Source organism: Prionailurus viverrinus, chromosome D1 (genome assembly GCF_022837055.1).
Source record: "Prionailurus viverrinus isolate Anna chromosome D1, UM_Priviv_1.0, whole genome shotgun sequence".
NCBI classification, from domain to species: Eukaryota; Metazoa; Chordata; class Mammalia; order Carnivora; family Felidae; genus Prionailurus; species Prionailurus viverrinus.
Window position 1 is genome coordinate 57,041,330 of NC_062570.1, and position 22,466 is coordinate 57,063,795.

General features: G+C 51.4%; 1 protein-coding gene and 1 long non-coding RNA gene across 8 annotated transcripts in view; one reads left to right on the forward strand and one right to left on the reverse strand.

Moving 5' to 3' along the window:
- Positions 1–22,466, forward strand: part of ARRB1 (arrestin beta 1) — a 76,466-nt gene that overhangs the window by 22,438 nt on the left and 31,562 nt on the right. Inside the window, exon 1 of one of the 7 annotated variants that reach the window (XM_047877741.1) lies at positions 7,788–7,911. The exons of 3 other annotated variants lie outside the window; for them this stretch is intronic. In XM_047877741.1, the coding sequence (XP_047733697.1) occupies positions 7,859–7,911 (53 nt within the window). In that variant the 5' untranslated portion in view covers positions 7,788–7,858. Of the gene's footprint in view, positions 1–7,787; positions 7,912–15,285; positions 15,461–22,466 lie in introns of those variants that run through there. 3 more of the 7 variants (XM_047877746.1, XM_047877747.1, XM_047877743.1) reach the window with 3 other exon arrangements.
- Positions 695–9,513, reverse strand: LOC125176394 (uncharacterized). The gene is made up of 4 exons (XR_007156237.1): positions 9,221–9,513; positions 6,818–7,038; positions 1,750–1,845; positions 695–909 (listed from the first exon to the last, which is right to left on the reverse strand). It is a non-coding gene; the product is annotated as an uncharacterized LOC125176394 (long non-coding RNA).

Sequence of the window (22,466 nt, forward strand, 5' to 3'; positions counted from 1 at the left end):
GGTAGAATACTCATTTATTCAGCCTTTCATTCATCCATGGGCCTTTGCTCAGTGCCAGGCCCTGTGCTGAACCCCAGGGACAGAGAGTAGGACCAGACCAGGTCCCTGCCTGAGGGCTGGCGAGGGAGGCCTTGGGCACTCAGAAGGATACAGTGCAGTCTGATAAGGGCCATGCATTCATTTGCTCATTCAGCAAAGACTTGCCAAGCACCTGCTACGTACCAGGCACCGTTCTAGCACTGGGCCACCAGCCGTGAACAAAGCAACAAAGTGGGCAGGAGCCCTTCCCTTCACCAGGCTAACCTTCTAGTGTGGTGTCCTCCTAGAGACAGAGTGACCAGAGTTCTGATGCAGCATTTAAAAAGAACTAATACTTATCTTTCAGTGATTATTTTTAAAAACACAAAACCTTCCCACTTGGACAAGGAGAAGATAGCAATCACCCATAATCTCATCACTTTGGAAGGTCATCAAAACAATTTTTTTGTGTGTCTTCCCTCTTTGCTTGTATGTGTACGTGTACGTGTGGATGTGCTTGTGTATTCAAACCCAGTTGTGCTTAAACTGTATGTGACATTTGGATTACTGTTTTTTTTTTGCCTCCAGCATTTCCCATGCCATTAACCCACCATTAATAAATCCGTATTTATTAATGACACATAGAGTTCCTCATTGCAAATGCTCCACAGTTTATTGAATCTTCTCCTTATTTGGCATTGATGTGACTTCTAGCTTTTTTTTTTTTTGCTATGGTAAATAATGCTGACATGATTAGCTTTGAAGCTCTCCAGTGGCTCTCCAAAGGCAGAATCCTGGAAGTTGCAAATGTCCGAGGCTCGGCAGCTGCCTGCTATACTCTGAGCACCTTTCTTGTGGCTAAGGTGCAGCTTCTTGGGGGAGGGGAGGTTCCTGCCAGGTAAATTTCAATGAGTTGTTGCATTTGTCTTTTGCTGCATAAACAGTCGCCCAATAACTTAGTACCTGGAAATGACATTTGTTTTTTTATCTCTCCCTATTGCTGTCGGTCAGGATGTGGGAAGGGCTCAGCTGGGCATTTCTGGCTCAGGGTGTCTCATGCCGTTGCGGCTGGCACAGGGGCTGGAGCAGCTGGGTGCTTGCAAGGAGACCTTATTGATATTATCCCTGGAGTCTGGCCATGTCTCCCTCTCTCTCACCGCTACCTCTCTAATGTGGGCCACCTTCATTTCTCCCCTGGATGAATGATCCCAGCTGAACACACAGCACACTCTCTGGGCCAGGGGTTGTTCCAAGTTCCAAGTTCTTCACATGCACGAAGTTGCTCATTTAATCCCCACAGCAACTGAAGGAGGCAGGTGTTCTTGTGATCTCCCTTCCAGCTCATAAATGGCAGATCTGGGATTTGAACTCAAGAGCAGGCTTATTATTGATCCTGCCACCTAACTGGTCTCCCTGTGTCTACTCTCGCCTCTCTGTCCTTCCATTCACCACCCTGTGGCCAAAGTGAGCATATTAAAGTGTAACTACATTGTGTCCATCCCTTGCTGAAACCCTGCCAATGTCTTATCGTGGTGACAATAAAATCCCAACTGCTGACCGAGTCCACCTGGTGACCGGGTCCTGCTGCCCTGCCCTTGCTGGCCTCGCCTGCCCATACCCCTCAGGACCTTCAATGAATCCTGCTCCTTCCTCAGAGCCTCCCCACGGCAGCTTTTGTTTATTTTGCCTCAGTATAACATGCCCACACCTTGCCCCTGTCAGAGTTATTACCGCTTCTTCTTCAGCTCCTAGCTCAGATGTCACTTCTTGGGGAAGCTTTCTCCACTTCTCAGGCTGGTCGGTCACTTGTCCTGTGTTCTCGGAGCACTGTATTTGAGAGCACCTATTGTTAGAGTCACTGTGTACTATTGATTTCTTTGATATCTGTCTTGCAGGGGATGCTGTTGGCATTGGGGTCCGTGCCATGGAGCCCCCTGGTGCTGTGCAGTGTGGAACCCTGCTGTCTTCCTTGCTAGAGGGGAAACTTTGTATAGATAGGGTCCATTACACATATCTGCCCATTTGTCCCTGGCGGCCAACAGCGTCTGACACAGAAAAGGCACTCAATAAATATTTGTGGAATATTATTTTTTTTAATTAGAAAAAAATTAATGTTTATTATTTTGAGAGAGAGAGAGGAGAGGATGAGCGGGAGAGGGGCAGAGAGAGGGAGACACAGAATCTGAAGCAGGTTCCAGGTTCTGAGCTGTCAGCACAGAGCCCGACACGGGGTTCGAACCCACCAACTGTGAGATCGTGACCCGAGCTGAAGTTGGACGCTTAACCCACTAAGCCACCTAGGTGCCCCATGGAATATTATTAATGATAGTAAGAATTAATAAGTATTACTAAGTGCTAGGCACTACATTTAGTTAATCCTCAGAATAACATTATGGGGTAGGCCCTATCGTCATCCCCTCTTTTTAGAAGAAGACACAGGCTGAGGAAGGGGAAGTCATTTGACTGCTGGACTGTTGTCCTCTAGCGAGTGGAAGGTTCAACCAAGCCAGACTGGTTCCCTATAAAAAAATAGATGAAAGAAGGACCCCTCAATTCTAGCAGCTTAAAGCCAGCCAGGTGAGGGAAAGCCCAGACAGAAGTTTCAATAAAGCTTCTCAAACAGTGGTGAGGACGTGTTTGTGTGGGAAGGGTTGTTTTCCTCCGCTAGGGAGAGAGGAAGGAGAGAGGAGGTTCCTGGACAGGAAGTGGATTTGCTTTGGGGCCACTCTCCCATTTGGACACCAGGCCTGGCTGCCTACTCTCGTGACCACAACCTCTGCCTCCCAGGCTCGCTGCACCCAAATGGAGGCCTGAGGAAAGCAGGTAGCAGCCAGGGCAGGGATGGGGTGGGCCTCTAATATGTGCTGAAGTCATGCCCGAGGCCTTCGTTCTTACTTGTGTGGAAGCCTGTCCTTGACCTGATGTGTCTCCTGAGAGGCAAGGGGATAGGAGAGTTTCCATTATGGAGTGAGGGAATGGAGAAACCCAGAGAAGTCAAGGGGTTTGTCTAAGTCCCAGAGCCAGGACCAGAATCCTGGTCTCTGGAAGCCCCTCAGCCTTCAGCACTCTGTGTGTGTGTGTGTGTGTGTGTGTGTGTGTGTGTGTGTGAGTGTGGAGTGGGGGTGGGGGACAAAGATGATGCCTCCTTCTTCTTCAATCCCCCCAGCTCCTCCTGACTCCTTACCCCAGCAGCGTGTCCTTCTAGAGGACAAGGCCCCCGTTAAAGCTTTGTGGATGGTTCCCAAGTGCCTGCCAGTCCTGGTTGTCTAGGAATTCAGAGTCACCTCGGTGCCCACGCTCCAACCTTTGAATGCCTTGGCTTTCCTACCAGACTGTAGGCTTTCTAAGGGCTAGGCCTTGATTCCACCATCATCAGATCAGTTTTGCTGCACAGTATTTTGAGCCTGTGCTAATCCTGTGCTGGAGCCCAGCCCAGCCCAGCCCAGTGGTTGCTTCAGGTGCTTTGAGAAAAGCTGGTACCTGAGTGGGTCTTGGAGGAGCAGTAGGCGCGACCAGGTGGAGTCCACAACACCTTCCTCCCCGAGCCCCAGCTCTGTACCCACAGGTACCTGTGGGTACAGAGCTGGGTGGGCCCTGCTGATTGATGGGGCCTCCCCACTAACCACCCCCCACCCAATCCTTAGCAGGGCTACCTAGTCCCTGAAGCTTCCAGAGGCTCCTGTCCTGGGTGCCTTCCCAGCCACCCGCCCCTCGGAGGCCCCAGCTTCTTTCCCTGTCTCCTTCCTCACAGGTCTGTCTGCTGGGGATTCTGTTTTGGTTGGAAAGAGGAGGCGGAGGTGTTTGCGTGTCTGGCTCTTTCCTCCTTTCTGATTCCTCCTCCCTTCCTCCCTCTTGCCTCTCAAGATGTTTCCTCCGCCAGCCTGGCCACACTCCAGCCTCTCTGCTCCTCAGTGGCCATCCTCTCCCGCCTAGGGCTTCTGTGGGCTGTGGCTTTCCCTTACTGCCTTATGTCTCTGGAAGAAGGGTCCACGGGGCACGTTTTTCAGGGTAAGGCACGTTGCCTTCTCCTTCCTCTGCTGTTTAACACCCACATCTCCTGGGACAGCAGGTTGCAGGCCCATTCTAGGGCTGCCTCCTGCTCTGAGTGGTACTCTGGGCTCATCCCTTTCTGTCTCTGGGCCTTGGTTTCCTGGGGAGCCCATAACCTGCCCATCACATAACCTGCCTTGTGCTCATTCGGTAGTAGTTTTGTGCTCTTTGTCAAGGATCTATACTCCAGGTGTGGGACATTGGGGAGCTGCTTCCTACAGCCTCACAGTGCCTGGAACATAGAATTTGTACTACCTTCCAGGCCCCCAACCATCTTTTCATATCCCCAGCTGTGGTCCCATCACTCCTTGACGACCCTCACCTACTCCTTCTCTGTCTGCCCCTCCTGGCAGAGGTTCACAGGGGGAAGCAGACCCACACCCAAGCCTGATGGAGCTCAGCTTGAGCTTTGTATCCTCAGCACCTTGCACTGTGTCTGGAGCAGGGCAGATAATAAGTATTCGTAGAATGATCTTTGGAGGTACAGCCAGGGAAGGTGACAGTGGCATGATAGAGGGGTGAGGATGGTCAAGGTGCTGAGGGGGCACTTCCTACTAGAGGTGATGTGGGGTGTTTAGGGATGGGTAAGAGTTGGACAGATAGCAGGGTGGGAAGGGCATTCCAGGCAGAAGGAACAGATGGTGTGCGATCTGGGGCTTAGAGTGTGTGTGAGTAAGTGGAAAGAAGGGAAGCTGGAGAGAAGGGCCTGGATTGGGAGGAACCTTTCTCAGGATGGGTGTCCTGGCCTGCTGGAATGGTGCCAGCACTTAGCCCCCTCAGCTGGGTCCCAGGTCTTTGTGCTGCAGTCTGGGGTTTGTGGGGGCAGGCAGGTGGTGGAGGGTCAGGGCCCTGGAGGCTTGCCAGGCTTTCCCAGGGCTTGGGACTGTGTGAACCCAAGGCTATTGGCTCTGCTTCCCCGGGCCGAGCAGGTCATGGGATTAGAACCTGTCAGGGCCAGCTGGTTGAAACAGGCTTGTGGCAACACATACGTTTGAACCAGGTTCAGTTGTGGTCTCTGTAATTTCCTGACTGTGACTCTGGGCAAATCATTGACTTGTGTATGCAGGGGTTTCTTCTACAATAAAGATAACAGAAGCTGCCTCTCAGGATTGTTACAAAAAATTAAGATAATTTGTGCAAAGTTTTCGTTTTTCCTCCCCGCTTCTCCCTGCCTCTCCCCTTCCTCTCCACTGCACCGCCCCCCGCCCCCCCCCCCCCCGCCCCCGCCACTCCTTCTTAGTAGGGCTGGTCCTTTCCACTTGAGGCCTGGGTACGGTGGGACGGATGTGAGGCATCCTTAGCCCTGATAGCCTGCCCATAAATCTCTCCTTCCACAAAACCCTGGATTCAGAATGTCCCTGCTAAATATACGTTCCTCTGGGAAGTGGTTCTCAGTGTCTTAGGGCCATTGTATCAACCTCACCTTAGAAATGCAGCCGTTGGAAATGCATATTCCCAGGTCTACCTCACCCCTACTGAATGGGAAGACTGAAGGTGGGGCCCAGCAAGCTGGGTTGTAACAGGCCTCCCATGCGATTCTTTTTCTTTTTCTTTTTTAATGTTTATTTATTTATTTATTTTGAGAGAGACAGAGCATGCAAGCAAGCTGGGAGGGGCAGAGAGAGAGGGAGAGAGAGAGAATCCCAAGCAGGCTCTGCATTATCAGTGCAGAGCCTGATACGTGGCTCAATCCACAGTTCCTGAGATCATGACCTGAGCTGAAATCAAAACTCGGATGCTTAACTGACTGAGCCACTCAGGCGCCCCTCCTCCCATGTGATTCTGACCTATGCTCAGTGTGAGAACCACCGCCATAGGGCACTGATGCCCAAGGGCCTCTCAGAGGAGCCCGGGTTTGGGCCGGGAGTCAGAACACATGGGTGCCCAAGGGGGCTGGCTTCAGGGGTGGGCGACCTGTGCGGTCACCTAGGGCCCCAAGCTCAGGAGGACCTCTTGATTGGTTAAATGCTCTTAGGGGCCCCGCATCCTGCACTGGGCCCACAGATCATATAGCCGGTGCTAGGTGCTGGTCCCAGCCATGTGCCAGGTTAACTGGGTATCCTCGGGGAAGTCACTGTCTGTCCTGGTCTCATGTGCTTATCTGTCCAGGAGGATGATAACCCCCACCTCCTAGAGTAATCGTGGGGATTAAATGTGCAGCTTGGGATCAGCAGTTGGCACAGTGCCTGGCTCAGGCAAGTGGAGAGTGGCTTCCCGAGGCTGCATGCCAGTACTGGGCATACCTCTGGGGAAACCATGGCAGCAAACAGACACTATCCTTGACTTCATGGGGCTAATGGTCTGGAGCAGGGGGACAGCCAGAGTGCCCACTGTGAGGGATACCCTGAGAGTGCCTACGAGGGGGCCTGACCTCGTCAGGGGTCACCAAAGACTTTCTGAGGAAGTGCCTAATGAGCAAATATCTGAGATAAAGTGGATGTGAACTTGGTGTGGGGGTGGACAGCCTTGTCCAGACGGAGGCAACGGCGTTACCATGTGTTTTTTTCATAGTTATTAATAACGGATCTCTGGGGAGCTGAGGGGAGGTGAGAGGGCCTGGAGGAGGAGATGGGCTGCTGGGGCTGCAGGCAATTAGGAGGCTGCCTCAGGGCCTCGTGGCAGCTCTGGGCTCCTCCTCTAGAACCAAGGCTTTAGAATAGGAACAGCCCTTGCCCAGAGACCTTCTGGAGCTGTAAGAATGTGGCCTTGCCAGCTGGTGTGGCAGGCAAGTCACTTACTCTCCACAGACCTCAGCTTCCCCTTCAGCAGGATGGGTCTCTCGGTCCCCTCAGGTGGCTGCGCAGAGGTAGAAGTCATTGCACAGAAGCCCAGCACAGCGTCGCCTGCAGGAAGAGTGCTCGGCGCCCAGTGGCTCCTCTTGCCTCCGTCAGTGTGGAAGTGGAGAGCTCAGGTTTTGATCAGGAACCCCTCTAGCCCAGGCGTGATCCCTTAGAGGAGTCCTTTCTTTAACTGGAAGGAAAATCAGACTGGTAATTTCTTTACTAGAGATGACTGCTGCGATTAAGGACTCACCAGCTGTGGGGGCCCAGAGGCAGTGGCTTTGCAGACAGCCGAGTGTCCATCTTTCTGGGTGTCCCTCCCACCCCAGCCTCAGGGCCCAGCGTGGGGGTGAAATTAAACCCGCTATATCACACAGAGGGATGAGCTCCCCCATCCAGTGCCCTGAGTCAGGCCGTGCTCTCTCAGTGGTGACAGCGGCTCTCACTTACCAAAGGCTTCCCTGCACCCGGTCCTCTCCAGGCATTCACCAAGAAAAGCACTGTTATTATTTCCACTTTATCAGTGAGGATCAGAACGGTTTTCTTTGCCCAAGGTCACCCAGCTAGTGAGTGGCAGAGCCCAAAACACTGCCCCAAACTGACCTTCCTGGTGACATGCTTGGGACCAGGGGTGAGTCACGTCCTTCTCTGGGCCTCGGTGCCACCACACATGCACTGAGGACTGGAATCCAATGTTCTCGGAGGCCTCCTCAGCCCCAGTACCCTAGGATCTGCATTTCTGGGAGGACCCGTCCCCCTGAGAAGTTACCCCACCACACCCTGTCACATGTCCAGGCTGCTCTTCCTTTACTGTGTAGGAAATGATCGATTCACTCAGGCCCTCTCAGTTCCAGCCTGCCAGGCCTCCTGCCACCTAGGGCTGACCTCTGGCCCTTTTCCCTCCCCCTTAGCCACAAGAAGGAACGGGTGTGGCCAAGACCTAAGGTTTCTCCACCGTGAGTGAGTGCCGTGAGTGCTGTGTGGCCTGGAGCTGGCGAGGTGGGAGCCCCATGGGAGAGTCCATAGTTGCAAAGAGTTTGATGTTTCCAGGGAAACAACCAAGGTCAGTGGGGCTAGAGTGTATGGGGGGCAGGGGAGTGTAGTGGGAGGGGAGATCAGAGGGGTGGGTGGGCCCAGATTGTGAAGCGCTTGTGGGGAGCAGTGAAGGGGTTTGAGGCAGAGGAGAGACTTGACCAGGTCTGCCTCAAGAATGGCTGAGAAAATGCCAGGGACAGCAGGTGCACACAGCTCAATAGCTATTAGTCACGTTTTCCTTATGTTGATCATCATGAACACCCAGATTCCACTTCTTCCCGGCTGTGAAAACTTGGGCCAGCTACTGACCCCCAGGGCCTCATCCTGCTCACCGGTCATGTGGGAAGAAGGATGAGGAGCCTTCCTCTCAGGGATTTTATCAGGAGCAAAGAGAGATAATGGGGAAATTTCACCTAATTTTGATAAATCCTGCAAATTCTTGGCCCGCTGAGCCCAGCTACATGGCCAGCGCCCCTTGTCTGTGTCCCGTGCCTCCCTGTGTCAAGTTGGGGCAGGGTAGGACGCAGTCGCTGGCTTCAGAAGGCCCTAGCCACAATCCACAATACAAATCCTTGCAGGCAGAGCTTTAACCTTCCCCAGATCCCATCCCTACTCCTGTCCTCAACCTTGGCCCTGCAGTGGCAGACCCCTACCTCCTCCTCACACTCCCCCCTCCTCCCGCCTTGAAGCTCTGGCTGAGGGGCTCCCAGCCTTGACAGCCCGTGGAGATTCCCAGTAAGCCCAGTGTGGTGTGGAGGGGAGCGTGTAGGACCTGAGGAAGTCACGTGCTTTCCCTGAGGCTGTTTCCTCATCTGCAAAACAGGAATGGGAATACTTCCTTTATTAGTCTCCTATTGCTCCTGTAACAAATCACCACAAATTTAGCGGCCCGAAACAGCCCAGATTTATTCTCTGACGGTTCTGGAGGCCCAAAGTCCTAAAGTAAGTTGGAGGGCTGCGTTCCTTCTGAGGACTCTAGGAGAGAATCCATCCCATTGCCTTTTCTAGCTTCTAGAAGCTGCCTATGTTCTTTAGCTCCTGGTTCCACTCTCCATCTTAAAGCCAGCAGCATAGCGTCTTCTAATTTCTCTCCTGATGCCTCTATCAGCACATCCTTGCCTTTTCTGTCTCTGACCCTCCTGCCTCCCTCTTATAAGGACCTTTGTGATGGCCCTGGGTCTACCCAGGTAATGCAGGGGAAGCTCCCTATCCCCAGAACCTTAACTAAATCTCATCTGCCAAGTCCCTTTTCCCATGTAGGGTAGCATATTCACAGTTCCAGGGATTGGGGGATGTGGGCATCTTAGGGGGGGCATTCTTCAGCGTGCCACACATACCTTGCAGGGTAGTGGTAAGGATCCAATGAGACAAAGGACGTGAAAGGCTCCAACAGTGCCTGGGATGTGGCAGTCAGCTCCCAGACATACTTCCTTTCCCTCCTCTCTCTGGACCTCTGTCTCCCCATCCAGAAAAAGAGGCCCATCCCAGCTCCAGCAGTTGGATCCCATCTTATTTAGAGCCAGTGGTAAGGACAGGCAGACTGTGCTCTTACCGTAGCCTGGGCTTCATCGCAAGCAGCAGAATGGAGCCCTGCCCCCAAGACGCCCCCAGTGGCCCTCAGAAAGGCCCGTGTTCTCCTCCTCCCTCTCTGGGGCAGGCCTCTGCTGGTTCCTGGCCTGCCTCGCATTTCCCATCATTCCCAGGGATGGCTGATGGGAAAGGCTGAGCTCACTGCTCCCTGGGGATGGCGAGGGGTGGAGGGAGGAGAGGGAGAGGCTGGCGGCAGCTGCAGCTGCGAGAGAAGGGGAGAGGACAGATCAGGAGAGGAGATTTGCAGTGGGAGAGGTCAGGGTTATCAGTGCCCTGGGGGAGTGGGGGAGGGTAGGGCACGGCCTCCAAGCTGGGCCTCATGAAAGTTCAGACCTTTCTTGGCCTCCTTGGAAGGCTGCTCTGTCCCTCTGCTGGTCGCCCTTCTGAAAGGCCCTGGGGCCCAGAGGAGGATGCATGTATGTCGGGGATGGGAGGAGGGCATCACAGACCAGCAGGGGCAGGAAATGAGGGATCACTCACCTATGAGAATACCGCCCCCTTCAAGACAAGAGAGCCATCTCAGCCAGTGTCCCTCCCTCACGCCTACCCTCTCCCGAGAAATCAGTCACTGTTTCCCCTTGGGCTCATCATTTGTCTTCACTGGCCCTTACTTTTCTTACTTGTGTGCATGCGTGTGTGTGTGTGTGTGTGTGTGTGTGTGTGTGTGGCAGGGCAGGTAACCCCATTGTGGGATTTGAGAGTATCAATTGGGATGGTGATTTTGAAATGATTTTGAAATGTACACTCTGCTATTTAGGGATGCGTCATTCCATGCATTTGCATGTCACTTTAATGTCCTCTCTTCTGCACCTTGATGACCTGGCAAACTCTGAATCATCCTTCCGGTCCCACCTCAGATGTCGCCTGTTCTCTGTAACTTCCAAGCCACTCCCTCTCTGGAGTTACGGTCACCTTCTTTATAACGCTCCCTCATAGTGCCTTTTGCAGATAGTTTTTGGTTTGTGCATCTGTCTCCTTTACCTGTTTCAGTTTTGGTCATGTATATGTTTCTAGGAATTTGTCCATTTCTTCCAGATTGCCCATTTTATTGGCATATGATTGCTCATAACATTCTCTTATTATTGTTTATATTTCTGCTGTGTTGGTTGTGATCTCTCCTCTTTCATTCTCAATTTTATTTATTTGGGTCCTTTCCTTTTTCTTTTTGATCGAACTGGCTACGGGGTTATCAGTTTTGTTAATTCTTTCAAAGAACCAGATTCTGGTTTCATTGATCTGTTCTACTGTTTTTTCGGTTTCGATAGCATTAATTTCTGCTCTCATCCCTATTATTTCCTGTCTTCTTCTGGTTTTGGGTTTCATTTGCTGTTCTTTTTCCAGCTCCTTAAGGCGTAAGGTTAGGTTGTGTATCCGAGATCTTTCTTCCTTCTTTAGGAAGACCTGGATTGCTATATACTTTCGTCTTATGACCGCCTTTGCTGTGTCTCAGAGGTTTTGGGTTGTGGTATTATCATTTTCATTGACTTCCATATACTTTTTAATTTCCTCTTTAACTGCTTGGTTAGCCCATTCATTCTTTAGTAGGATGTTCTTCAGTCTCCAAGTATTTGTTACCTTTCCAAATTTTTTCCTGTGGTTGATTTCAAGTTTCGTAGCATTGTGGTCTGAAAATATGCACGGTATGATCTCGATCTTTTTGTACTTACTTAGGGCTGATTTGTGTCCCAGTATACGGTCTACTCTGGAAAATGTTCCATGCGCACTGGAGAAGAATGTATATTCTGCTGCTTTAGGATGAAATGTTCTGAATATATCCGTTAAGTTCATCTGGTCCAGTGTGTCATTCAAAGCCATTGTTTCCTTGTTGATTTTTTGATTAGATGATCTGTCTATTGCTGTGAGTGGGGTGTTGAAGTCTCCTACTATTATGGTGTTACTATCATGGAGTTTCTTTATGTTTGTGATTAATTGGTTTATATATTTGGGTGCTCCCACACTTGGCGCATGAATGTTTACAATTGTTAGGCCTTCTTGGTGGATAGACCCCTTAAGTATGATATAATGTCTGTCTCCCCTACCATATGTGGGCAATACATTCACTACAGACCCCTCTGCTTGTCAAGGTCCCTGGAGTTGTGGTAGAACAGAGGCAGGCTGGCAGAGGCACTAAGGGAGCTGGCCTCCTGGGATCTGGCCTGGGCAAGGTCTCCATGTGTCAGTCCAGTCCTTAGAATTGAGCAGGCCCCCATGACCCTTATCATCAGATGTACAAACATCTAGGTTGGGCGGGTGGAGCTGGTTGGGAAGTTGTCAGTGCAGACAGATCGGTGGCTAAAGAACGGGCCAGCACTGTTCCTCCTGGAAGGCTTCTCAAAATTCCCCAGACAACGGAGGGGAATCAGCATGAGGAGTGGGTGGAGAATTTGGGGTGGGTGTGAGGGTGTGGATTACCAAGCCCCAGGGTGTGGTTTGGGGAGAAGTTCAGAGACACCCCCAGTGCTCCTTCCTGCTTGCTGCCTCGCGGAGGACAGCTGCTCTTGGCTGGCCTTGCCGTGCCCACCTTATCCGTAGGCCTCTGTGTTCTTGGAAATAATGGAAATTCATTTCTTAAAAATGCTTGATATTTCAGCCTTGTTCTCCTAACATGCCTTTGTCTCTGACCTCCAAGGAGCTCCTCATACCCATTATCTCCTCTCAGCTGCCCGGGCCCATCAAGGTAACGTGACCCCCATTGAGAGCTGGTGAGCCAGCTGAGGCCAAGATGGGCTGAAACCTGCCCAAGACCACCCAGTGAGTCTGATTATTGTGGTGGTGGTGGTGGTGGTTAGTGTTTACACCCCTTGTACAGAGCTCTTGGTGCCAGGGCCTCATTTAACACTCCAGACAGCTGAAGTGCAGGCTGATGAAGCAACAGTCGCCTGACCCCAAGCCCTGAACTCGGTTGCGAGGCCCCTTCTCTGGGCCAAACACAGCCCCGCCCTGGGACAGCTCCCAACCTGTGCAGGGCAGACATCTGATGGACCAGGCCCACCAAGGAGGTGTAGGAGATAGGCATCCTCAGGGGAGAAAAATGCCTTTTCTTCCTTGAGTTGACCTCAAGATTAAGCAGGATAAATATGCGAAGTCCCTAGCACCTAACATATAAACGATAAATCTTAAAACCATTGCCATTGTCAGTTTTTCTTGTTTTCTAAATGTTAATAAAACTACTCAAAGTTTCAAAAGAACTATGGCTTTGAGATAACCGAGAAGCACATGTTTTACCTTTGTCATACTACTCTTTGAGAGAACTTCTTACCTCCTGACCATACCACGATAAGTCTGATAATGAATGTATTTGGTTTGGAACACAGGATAAATTTTATCTTTCAAAACGATCGAATTCTTTTAAAATTCAGAAGCAGTGGGGCACCTTGCTGGCTCAGTTGGCTGAGTGGCTGACTTTGGCTCGGGTCACGATCTCACGATTCATGAGTTCGAGCCCCGCATCAGGCTCAGATCCTCTGTCCTTCTTTCTCTGCCCCTCCCCTGCCCCCCCCCTCTCTCTCTCTCTCTCTCATAAATAAATAAATAAATAAATACACAAACATTTAAAAAACTTCAGAGGCATTGTTACTATATTTTTACTTCTTTTTAAAAAAAATTTTTTTTTTCAACGTTTATTTATTTTTGGGACAGAGAGAGACAGAGCACGAACGGGGGAGGGTCAGAGAGAGGGAGACACAGAATCGGAAGCAGGCTCCAGGCTATCAGCCCGGAGCCTGACGCGGGGCTCGAACTCACGGACCACGAGATCGTGACCTGGCTGAAGTCGGACGCTTAACCGACTGCGCCACCCAGGCGCCCCAATATATTTTTACTTCTTAATTTATCAAGCAGATGGTTTGAGCTGCTTCCATTTCTTTTCTGCTCTGTGACTTTGGGCAAGTTACTTACTACCCTTTCTGTGTCTAAGTTTCTTCCTATGTAGAGTGTGAAGAGGAAGAGTATCTATCTACCTTACAGGGTTCTTGTGAGGATTAAATGAGTTGATACAGTGTTTAGAAAAGTGCTGGGCTTGTATTAAACATGATAAACATCACTTATAACAACAATAATAGTTCTTAATAAGAAAATATACCCAGATTAAGTTACCAGATTAAGGTAGCTTTTCAGTGAACATGTATTCAGCTACCATTTACTGAGTGCTGGCCCTGGGCTTGTTTGGGCCTTGGTCTTGGGGCTCCACTGTTCTGTCACTCTGCCCAGTGACCTGGGTCCCCAGCTCCATTTCCACCCCTTGCTCCTAGCCCCGAGGGCCCTGGGTGTGAGGCTAAGCTCATAGACAGTGTCATCAAAGCACTTTGTGGATCAATGCTAACTAATAGCAGCTCCCTGGAGCTGGCACACGTAGGGAAGAGGATTGTGAAGACGGCTTGGACCAGGCTCAGGGATGGCACCCGGCACTTGGGGCGGCCAGTGATGTCCTCTGGGCGGGACCTGGGAAGGGCCCTGCTGTCCTTCCTCTCCTGTGCCTCCTGCCACTTCAGCCAGCAGTAGGTGATGGTAGAGTTTGGAGATTGGGGGTGGGAGGGGTGATAGTGGCCACAGGGGGAAGAGGTTTGCCCAGCTGGTGGCAGAGCCAGGAGCAGAGACCCATCCAGCCCACATGTCTGGTCACATCCAGGCCAGGGCTGGCCTGTCCGGGCGTCCTCTTCTCCGGGCTCTCCCAGTCGCCCCCTTCGAAATTTCTTGAGAAGTCTACATTCCTGGGTTGGGACAGACGGCCAGTGGCCGCTGCCCAGACACGTGGCCATCTTCAGTATGGCAAGGCAGCTCTGGTTCAGTTGAGGGCATGAATGGGAACTTGGCATGGGACCCTGTGCAAGGGAGGATTGGGCAAGACTCCCCCCAGTTCTGCCCCAGAGGGAATCCCTTCTCTGTGCCTTAGACTGAGCTAAAGTCTGTTCTGAGGACTGTTGTGGGGGCAGCAGGTGGGAGTGTGTCCTCTGAGAGCTCCTGGTCTAATGGAGGAGGCATGGCCCCCATCCCCCTGGGAAGAGACTCCTGTCTGATGGGGGGAATGTGGCTTCTATTTCCTGGGGCTCCCTATTTAAAATGGAGGGAACATAGCCCTCTTATCCTCTGGCAGCTCCATGTTTAAGGAAAGAGGCATGATCTTTGTCCTGCAGAAACTCCTGTGATGGAAAGTCATAGCCATTTCCCTCAGGGAAATCTTTATCTGATAGAGGAGATCTGCCCTCTGCCCTCAGGAAGGCCTCTGTCTTATGGGGTAGGCTCATCTTGTCCTTTCACTCAAGAAGCCCCATTTTATAGCCTCTGCCTTTGTCTCTCTCCTCCCTGCTTCCCACCCCCTGCCTGATTTATGGGGAGCCCGGATCTACAGGCACCAGCCACAGAAAGCTGGGCAGAGTAATGGGCTCAACGGCCGTGGGGCAGGGAGGACGGGGAGAAGGGGGACTATAGAAGGACTCCATAGCAAGTGAGGGTGACATGGAAGGCTTCCCAGTGGAGGTGCCTTTATGGGACAGTCTTATGGACAGGAGGTGCCTGGCTGTGATGCGACTCCACTGGAGATAGAGGGTTGAGGCTCTTCCAGGCTGGGAAGGGACACTTGAGAGGCCACTCCAGAGAGCCCCTGTCTTCATGCAGGCCTGACTGCTTGGCGTGGGGGGGAAGGGTCCCAGGGAGACCCTCACCCTCTGACTGTGCACAGGCTGAGTGTTGCCAGCCCAGAGACATCCGCCCTCCAAGGCCTGAGAAGCCCAGAGGAGGAGAGGAAACAGGACGCGTATCAGGAACGCCTTTTCCTTTTCTTTGTAACTAACCCCCTCACTCGGGGCCGGCAAGAGCTGACTCTGAAGGGCCTGCCCTGGCCTGGCTGCTGCTGCCTGCAGCCCCCTGCTCTGGGTCTAACACAGCCTTACCTGTCTGTGCCCACCCCGCCACCCCACCCTCCTTGGCTGCAGCTTCTGGGCCAGATCCTTAACTTCGCCAAAACTCAGGACCCTCATCTGTAAAATGGGGTAAGACTTCCTCTCTGCCTCACAGGGAAGTTTGGGTGTTTTGGGTTTTTTTTTTTTTTTTGTCTCTTTGTAGGATTTACATAATTTTTTCCTTTATTCATGAGATGTGCATTGAGCACCTCTGATCTTTGCGGTGGGCAGGGGCAGAGAACCTAGGCAAGGAACAGACGGAAAGTCTGTTTGGGACTTGTCTGAGGAGTTGGGGGACATCTGAGTAGACATGTCACAAGGCTGGCGGGTGTGGGGGCAGAGAGGGTCTGGCTGGAGGTAGAGGTTTGGACTTACCAGCATCTAGTAGCAGCCGAGTGACTGAGTGGGTGGAGTCACCCAGGGACTGCTCATCATGAGCTCTGGGAAGGGGTGGAGGCCAGACCCTGGAGGCCACAGCCAGCTGGGCTCAGCTGACAGAGAGCTGGGCACAGAGCAGGGGTAGGGAACCACTCAGCCGGGGTTCCAGAGGCCAAGAGGAATGGGCACCGAGACAGGACCACTGGATGGTATTCCTGGGGCAGGGGGGTTGAGCCATTCACCTTAGCAGGCTGGTAGGGAGGTGGTGTGTGGGGGAGGGGGGGCCACAGAGGCTGAGGAGGGAGTAAAGGTGAAGGTACTGAGACATCGAAGACTGTGGTCAGTCAGGTTGGCATTCTTTTACTGTTCTCATTCTATAAGTTCTCTGCTAGCTAGAAGGCTACTTACATGTGTATTTCTGTGGTGTGTGTTTGGCATGGGGGGGGGTGTTGTGCGTGAGTTGTGTGTTTCAGGTGCACATTGTGCTTATATTTGTGTGAGTGGTCTGTCTGCGGTGTGTTTAAGTGTCTGTGGGGTACATGGGCGCCTGAGGTGTAAAACAGGTATGGTATGTGTGTGCGGTGTAGGTGAGTGTGATGCGTGTGTGTTTTCTACGCGTGTGGTGTGTGTGACGTCTGTAGGTATAATGTGGAGGATGTGCGGTGTGTGTGTGGTATCTCTGGATATGTGTGGAGTGTGTGTGTCTGTGCGTGTGTGTACGATGTGCATGGTGTGTGTCTGTGTATGAGATGTGTACTTTGTGCACGTCGCCACGTTTAGATGGCTGGTGCTGAGCCATCTACCTGGGCTGGAAACTTAGAAGCATTTACCAGGCTTGTGAATTCCCTTCTCTGTTTAGGGCTCTGCCCAGTGGCGTACTGGTAACAAGTGGCTGTTCAGGAAAAAAACGGGGAGGGGGGCGGTGGTGGTGGTGTAGTAATTGCCAATTTCTGTGGTGTAAATTCTCCCACCAAGGATTTCACACTATTAAAGTGGTGTCATCGAACACGGACTTGGGAAGAGATGCACGGTAAGGGCACCATCATACGTTAGTCCACCATACGGATCTAGTGGGCATCAATAGCCTCAAGAGAATCGTAGGGAAATTTAGGGAAATAGCAAGTGGTAAGCTTTGATTATGTCTTCCCTTTGTTTTTCATATCATTTTTTTTCAACTTTTTTTTTTTTTGTGGGACAGAGAGAGACAGAGCATGAACGGGGGAGGGGCAGAGAGAGAGGGAGACACAGAATCAGAAACAGGCTCCAGGCTCTGAACCATCAGCCCAGAGCCCGACACGGGGCTCGAACTCACGGACCTCGAGATCGTGACCTGGCTGAAGTCAGACGCTCAACCGACTGCGCCACCCAGGCGCCCCGTGTTTTTCATATCATTTTTTTTAACCATAAGCTTAGATCTGGATTTCTCACCATCAGTACCACAAACATTTGGGCTGCCGGTTCCTTGTTGGAGATGGGAAGGGGGGTGACCTGTGCATTGTGCAGGCAGCGTCCCTGACCTCCACCCACTGGATTCCAGTAGCACCCCTCCTCCAAGTTGTGACCACCCAAAATGTCTCCAGACATTTCAAGTTGTCCCCCGCGGGGCACATTCACCCTCAGTGGCGAGCCTTGGCAATGGCTGTGTTTAACCACCAGCTCACAAAATCTACAAACACGGCAGTAGGCTCTTATGAGCCTATAGGAGCCCCCTCCAGCACATCAAGGACACTATGTCTGGCTAAATGTAGGGCATGGGCTTTTCCCCCTAGAATTCTTTCTCAGAAAAGAGCCGCCACCTTAGGCCATAGCTTACAGTCTGAACAGAGCCCCAGACCCCAGAGGGCTCTCAGCCTTTGACCCGCCCCCAAGGTGGTCGACCGAGTGGGTGAGGGGTTGCCATGGTGATCTGTTCTGATGTTTAGTAAAATGTAAGAGGAGGAAAAAAGTAATGCTTCTGAATTAATATCTCATTTTCATATGTTATTCTATAACTCTGGAAGTCTGTATGTTCAGATTGGCAAAACAAAACACCACACCCAGACAAATGAAACTTTAAATGAAGTCTTCTGCTGGGACAATCTGACCCCCTGTGTCTGGGGCCACCCTGTGTGGCCCGGGCTCCTGCTGAGGCCCATGTGGCGCGTCCCATCCTGCAGGCCAGGCTGCCCACCTCTGACTGGCCACTTGGCCCAAGTCCTATTTTTCCCCAGCTTCAAGCTCAGGGTTTGGCTCTCCTCGATTCATTCATTCAAAATATTTACTTAGCACTGACTATGTACCAAGGAAAATGAATGACTGAAGGAAGAGGTTTCTGCTCTCTGCAGTTTTTCAGCATTCCGTGGCTGTCACTGAGGCGAGGAGAGGCACAGGCCCATGTGGATGTTGAGGGGACACGGGCGCTGGAGAGAGGAGAAGAGGGGAGGGGCGGTAATGTGTGTGGGTGGCTGTCTTATGCCTGGAACCGAGCGAGACATTGTCCATCGTCTCATCCCACCCGCCCGCCGTGCTTCTGAGGGAGGGTCTGTGTATTTATGGAACATCTGCCTCCCTGCTCCAGAGTGTAGGTGCCCTGAGGACAGGGTGCAGGGGCCTGTACCTGCAGGAGATAAGAACAGTGCCAGGCCCAGAGACTGGAAGATAAAAGGAAGAAAAGAAAGGAGGGAAGTCAGAAAGATGGATGGAAAGAGGAGAGAAGGGAAGGAGGGAGGGGAGAGGCGTAAGCAAAGCCCCTCTGGAGATGAGGGGACTCAGGACAAAGGCACTGACTGAAGCAGTCAGGGAAGGCTTCTTGGTTGAGGTGACATAGGGAAGAAAGGATTGCCGTTGGGAGAACCGAAGGAGAAGCTTCTATAGAAAGAAGAAATAGGGCATGTCCCCAGAGGTATCTGAAATGTGAGGGTCTAAACTGGGAAGAGAACATCATATTATAAACTATTGTTTTCCATCTGAGACTGGGAGGAAGACAACTTAAAAAACTTCCCTGTCTCCAGCAAGGGTAACATAACCATCTCTTCCCACCCCAAGGCCTTCTCACTTGAGGGACATTTAGGCAGGAACTGTCCCCCGGGCACCAAAAGCAAGGCACAGTGTTGGCCAGTGGAAAGGTGGTAACAATAATCATCATATTACCAATGATGTTGGCTTCATTTGATCAATTCCCTACTGTGTACCAAGTCTTTCTATGTGCCTTCAACCTGTGAGGTAGATATCACCCGAATATTCCAGACAGGGAAAGTATGCCTCAGAGAGGTATTAAACTGGCCCGAGGTCACACAGGACTCAGGCAGGGTCTGCTTGCTTTTAGGGTCTGCCCTGTTTCCTGCGCCAGCAGCCCTCCCTTCCCTCTCTCAACCCTAGAGAAGACTGGAGAATGTTCAGGTGCTGTCTGCGGGCTCTTTGGGGTCCAGCTGCCAGCCCACTCATTGAAAATTTTTATTAGCCCTTGACTTTCAGGTCTCCAGCTTCTTAGGTTACCAGCAAACGGGCCATGCTCCTCCGTTAAGAAACTCTCCCCTCTGTTCACGGCCACCTGGTGGCTCCCCTCCTTCCTCACCCTGCACCCCCTGGAAATCTCCACGAGTATGGATCATGGCCTGAAAAGCGAACATGTGAATGCAGACAGGGGACTGGAAGAATTGCTGTGTGCCCAGAAGCCAATGTGAAGCCCAGAGCCTGGGAGCTTGACTTGGTCAGGGCCCCCGTCCACCACCCCTCGCCTCTCAGCCCTGCCAGGCATGCCACCGTGCCCAGAGAGCCATGCAGAAGCCCAAAGGAGCCATGCTTGGTTTTGAGCTGCAGTACAACAGGAGCACCGGCAACCGGGGGCTCTCTCCTCCCTGTGACTCTGCACTCCGGGCCCCGGCACAAGACTCTTCCCTCCCTTGGGGTGTGATTTCTCCATTTGGCAAATGGAGCAGCCTGTAGCGTGCTCCCTCAGGCTCTCCAAATCTGTGAAATGAGGGTGACATTTCCTGTCTTCCTGTCTCCTTCCCCCTTCCGGGCTGTCCTGACAAGCAGGTGCACTAATGGTGGGTAAACAGGCAGGCAATGTTCTGACACAGGGAGGGCCTTTCAATTCTGGCAGAGCAGACAAGCTTGTACACAAATAACTCTGCTACCAGGGAGTGTGTGATAAGGGCCCTAGAAGCCTCTTTGCTGCCATAGCCACCTGCTCCTCACGCCTCCCTGCTCCCTGATGACTGCTCTCACACCCAGAAAGTGGGTCAAAATGTAGGGCAGAAGGAATGCCCCCTTGTGTGGTCCCCACCCCACCTAACTGAGTCATGATTGCCATTGGGGCAGAGGTGGAGGAAACTTACGGGGTTAGGGCACGTCTTCGTCCAAAATACAGCCCTGGCCAGTCATTCTCCCTCCCCCAAATGCCCATGGCTCCCTGTTGCCTTCTGGTTATGGTCCAAGTCCCTTAGCTTGGCATTGTCAAGACCCTTCACACCTAGCCCAGGGCCTGGCGCGTAGAAGTGCTCCGTGAGTATCTGGGCAGGGAATGGACCCTTCTCTGGCCCATCCTCCTCCCTGGTGCTCATCCCAGGCACACAGGACACACTTCAGCCACACCAGGCTGCCTGCTGTCTCCCAAGCACCCCGTGGACTCAGCCACCTCTTCATCTCTGAATGTTCTTCAAGGCCTTTCTCATTGCTGCCTCCTCCCTTGAAGACCTTCCTGCCTTGCCAGACAGAACCACACAATCCCACTTACAAGGTACTATTATTGTGTGAATGGTTAGAAGTGTGGTCTCTAGAGCCAGACTGCCTCGGCTCCAGTATCTAGCCCTGCCCCTTAACTGGCTGTGTGACCTTGGGAAAATTCGACTCTCTCTCTGTGCCTCGGTTTCCCCATTGCTGACACGGGGATGTAGTCGTACCTCCTCTTAAGGTTGTTGGAGGAACAGTTGAGTTCATCTTTATGACACGCTTACTTAGAGCAGCAACTGGCACCTGGTTTCTCTCCTGTGTGAGTTTTCTGATGTTGACTGAAGACTGAGTAATATTTGAAGGTCTTCCCACATTCACCATATTCATAGCATTTTTCCCCACCACGAACTTTCCGATGCTCATAAAGGAATGAATTGTTCCCAGCGCTTCCTCAGTTCACTGGTCGTGAATGCACACTCGTGAATAGTCTCTCCAGGATGAGGTTCCCGCTGTTGAGTAAGACGCATTTCGTTTAAACGATTTCCCATAGGTGGCTCATTCATGGGCTTTCTCTCCTATGTGTATTTTCTGACACTGACTTCATGACTTTGGATAAGTTATTTATTGGAGTCTTAGGTCTAAAAAATGGGAATATTCAGATGGAATAACATAATATCTCAAAGCATGTGAATTGCTTAGCACTGTACCTGACTCCTAAGGAGAGCTTAGTACACCGTGGTCATCGTGCTTGGTGGCTTTCTCTAACTGGGCTGTATACCAGGGTCATTCATCAGCAGAGACCATGAATTGTTCACCTTAGTGCCCCCAGAGCCTGGCAGCAGTAGGGGCAGTGTGAACGTGGGTAGGTGAGTGGTAAGTGGGAGAACTTTATCAAAGCTGAGCAGGGGCCCATTTTAGATACATCGGTTGTATTCCTGACTCAGCCTGACGGGGGCTGGGACACTGCCCCTGTGAAGCATTTTCTAAGCCTGGTGCCCATTGATCCTGACAGCCAAAGAGAAGTATAGACAGAAGAAGAAATCTCTAGAGTCTGCTCGCCTAGAGCAAAGGATCATCACCAACCAACATCTTTTTAAACCTTCTCCATCCTCACTGTTGACAGTTTTCTCTTAGAGCATTTGTTCATTCAGCAACATTCAACCCATATTTATTTACAGAGCCCCTACTGTGCTCCAAAAACCATGCTGTGCCCTGGGGATCCAGTGTCAATAACGCAAATGAGATCTGTGCTCTCATTCATGTTAAGTGAAGCAGAAAGTGAGCAAACAAACCATCACAAAGTGCGGGAGATGCTGTGACTCCCCACTGGGTGTGGGACTTAGAGGGAGTCAGGGAAGGCTTCCTGGAGAAAGAAATAGCTGAGCAGAAGACAGCACAGCAGGCCTGGGAGGGATCGTATCACAGATTTATGGACCCTGGATTGTAAAATTGTAGAAGGAGAGACTCTAACATCAAAGGATTCAGAGTAATAGGATCCATATTTCTCTACTTTACTAGCAATGTTTTCTTTTTTCCAGCCTCTCCTTTCACCAAGACCTGAGACATATCTTGTTAGGGAAAACCTGGCGTCTTTGCAAAGTAATTTATGCTTATTATACAACACAGAAAAATAAGATGTATCAAGGAGTGGGTTGGTGGGTGGAGGGAGTCTCCTTCAACCCCTGTTAATATTTAGGCACATTTCCTTTCTTTTCATTTATTTTCAGGGGTTTGTTTTAGTATTATTTTTTAATTGACATATAATTAGTTCATATACCATCATATTCCGAATTTTTGCATAAAATGTAGTGGTGTGGTTTTTAGTATATTCACAAGATTGAACAACTGTCTAATTCCAGGACATTTAAAAAAATGTCTATTTTGGGCGAGAGAGAGAGAGAGAAAGAGAGAGAGAGAGAGAGCAAGCTCACACATGCATGTGCAGGGGAGGAGCCGAGAGGGAATGAGAGAATCCCAAGCAGCCTCCATGCTATCGGCCCAGAGCCAGTGACTTGGGGCTTGGCCACTTCACACCATGAGATCATGACCTGAGCCAAAATCAAGA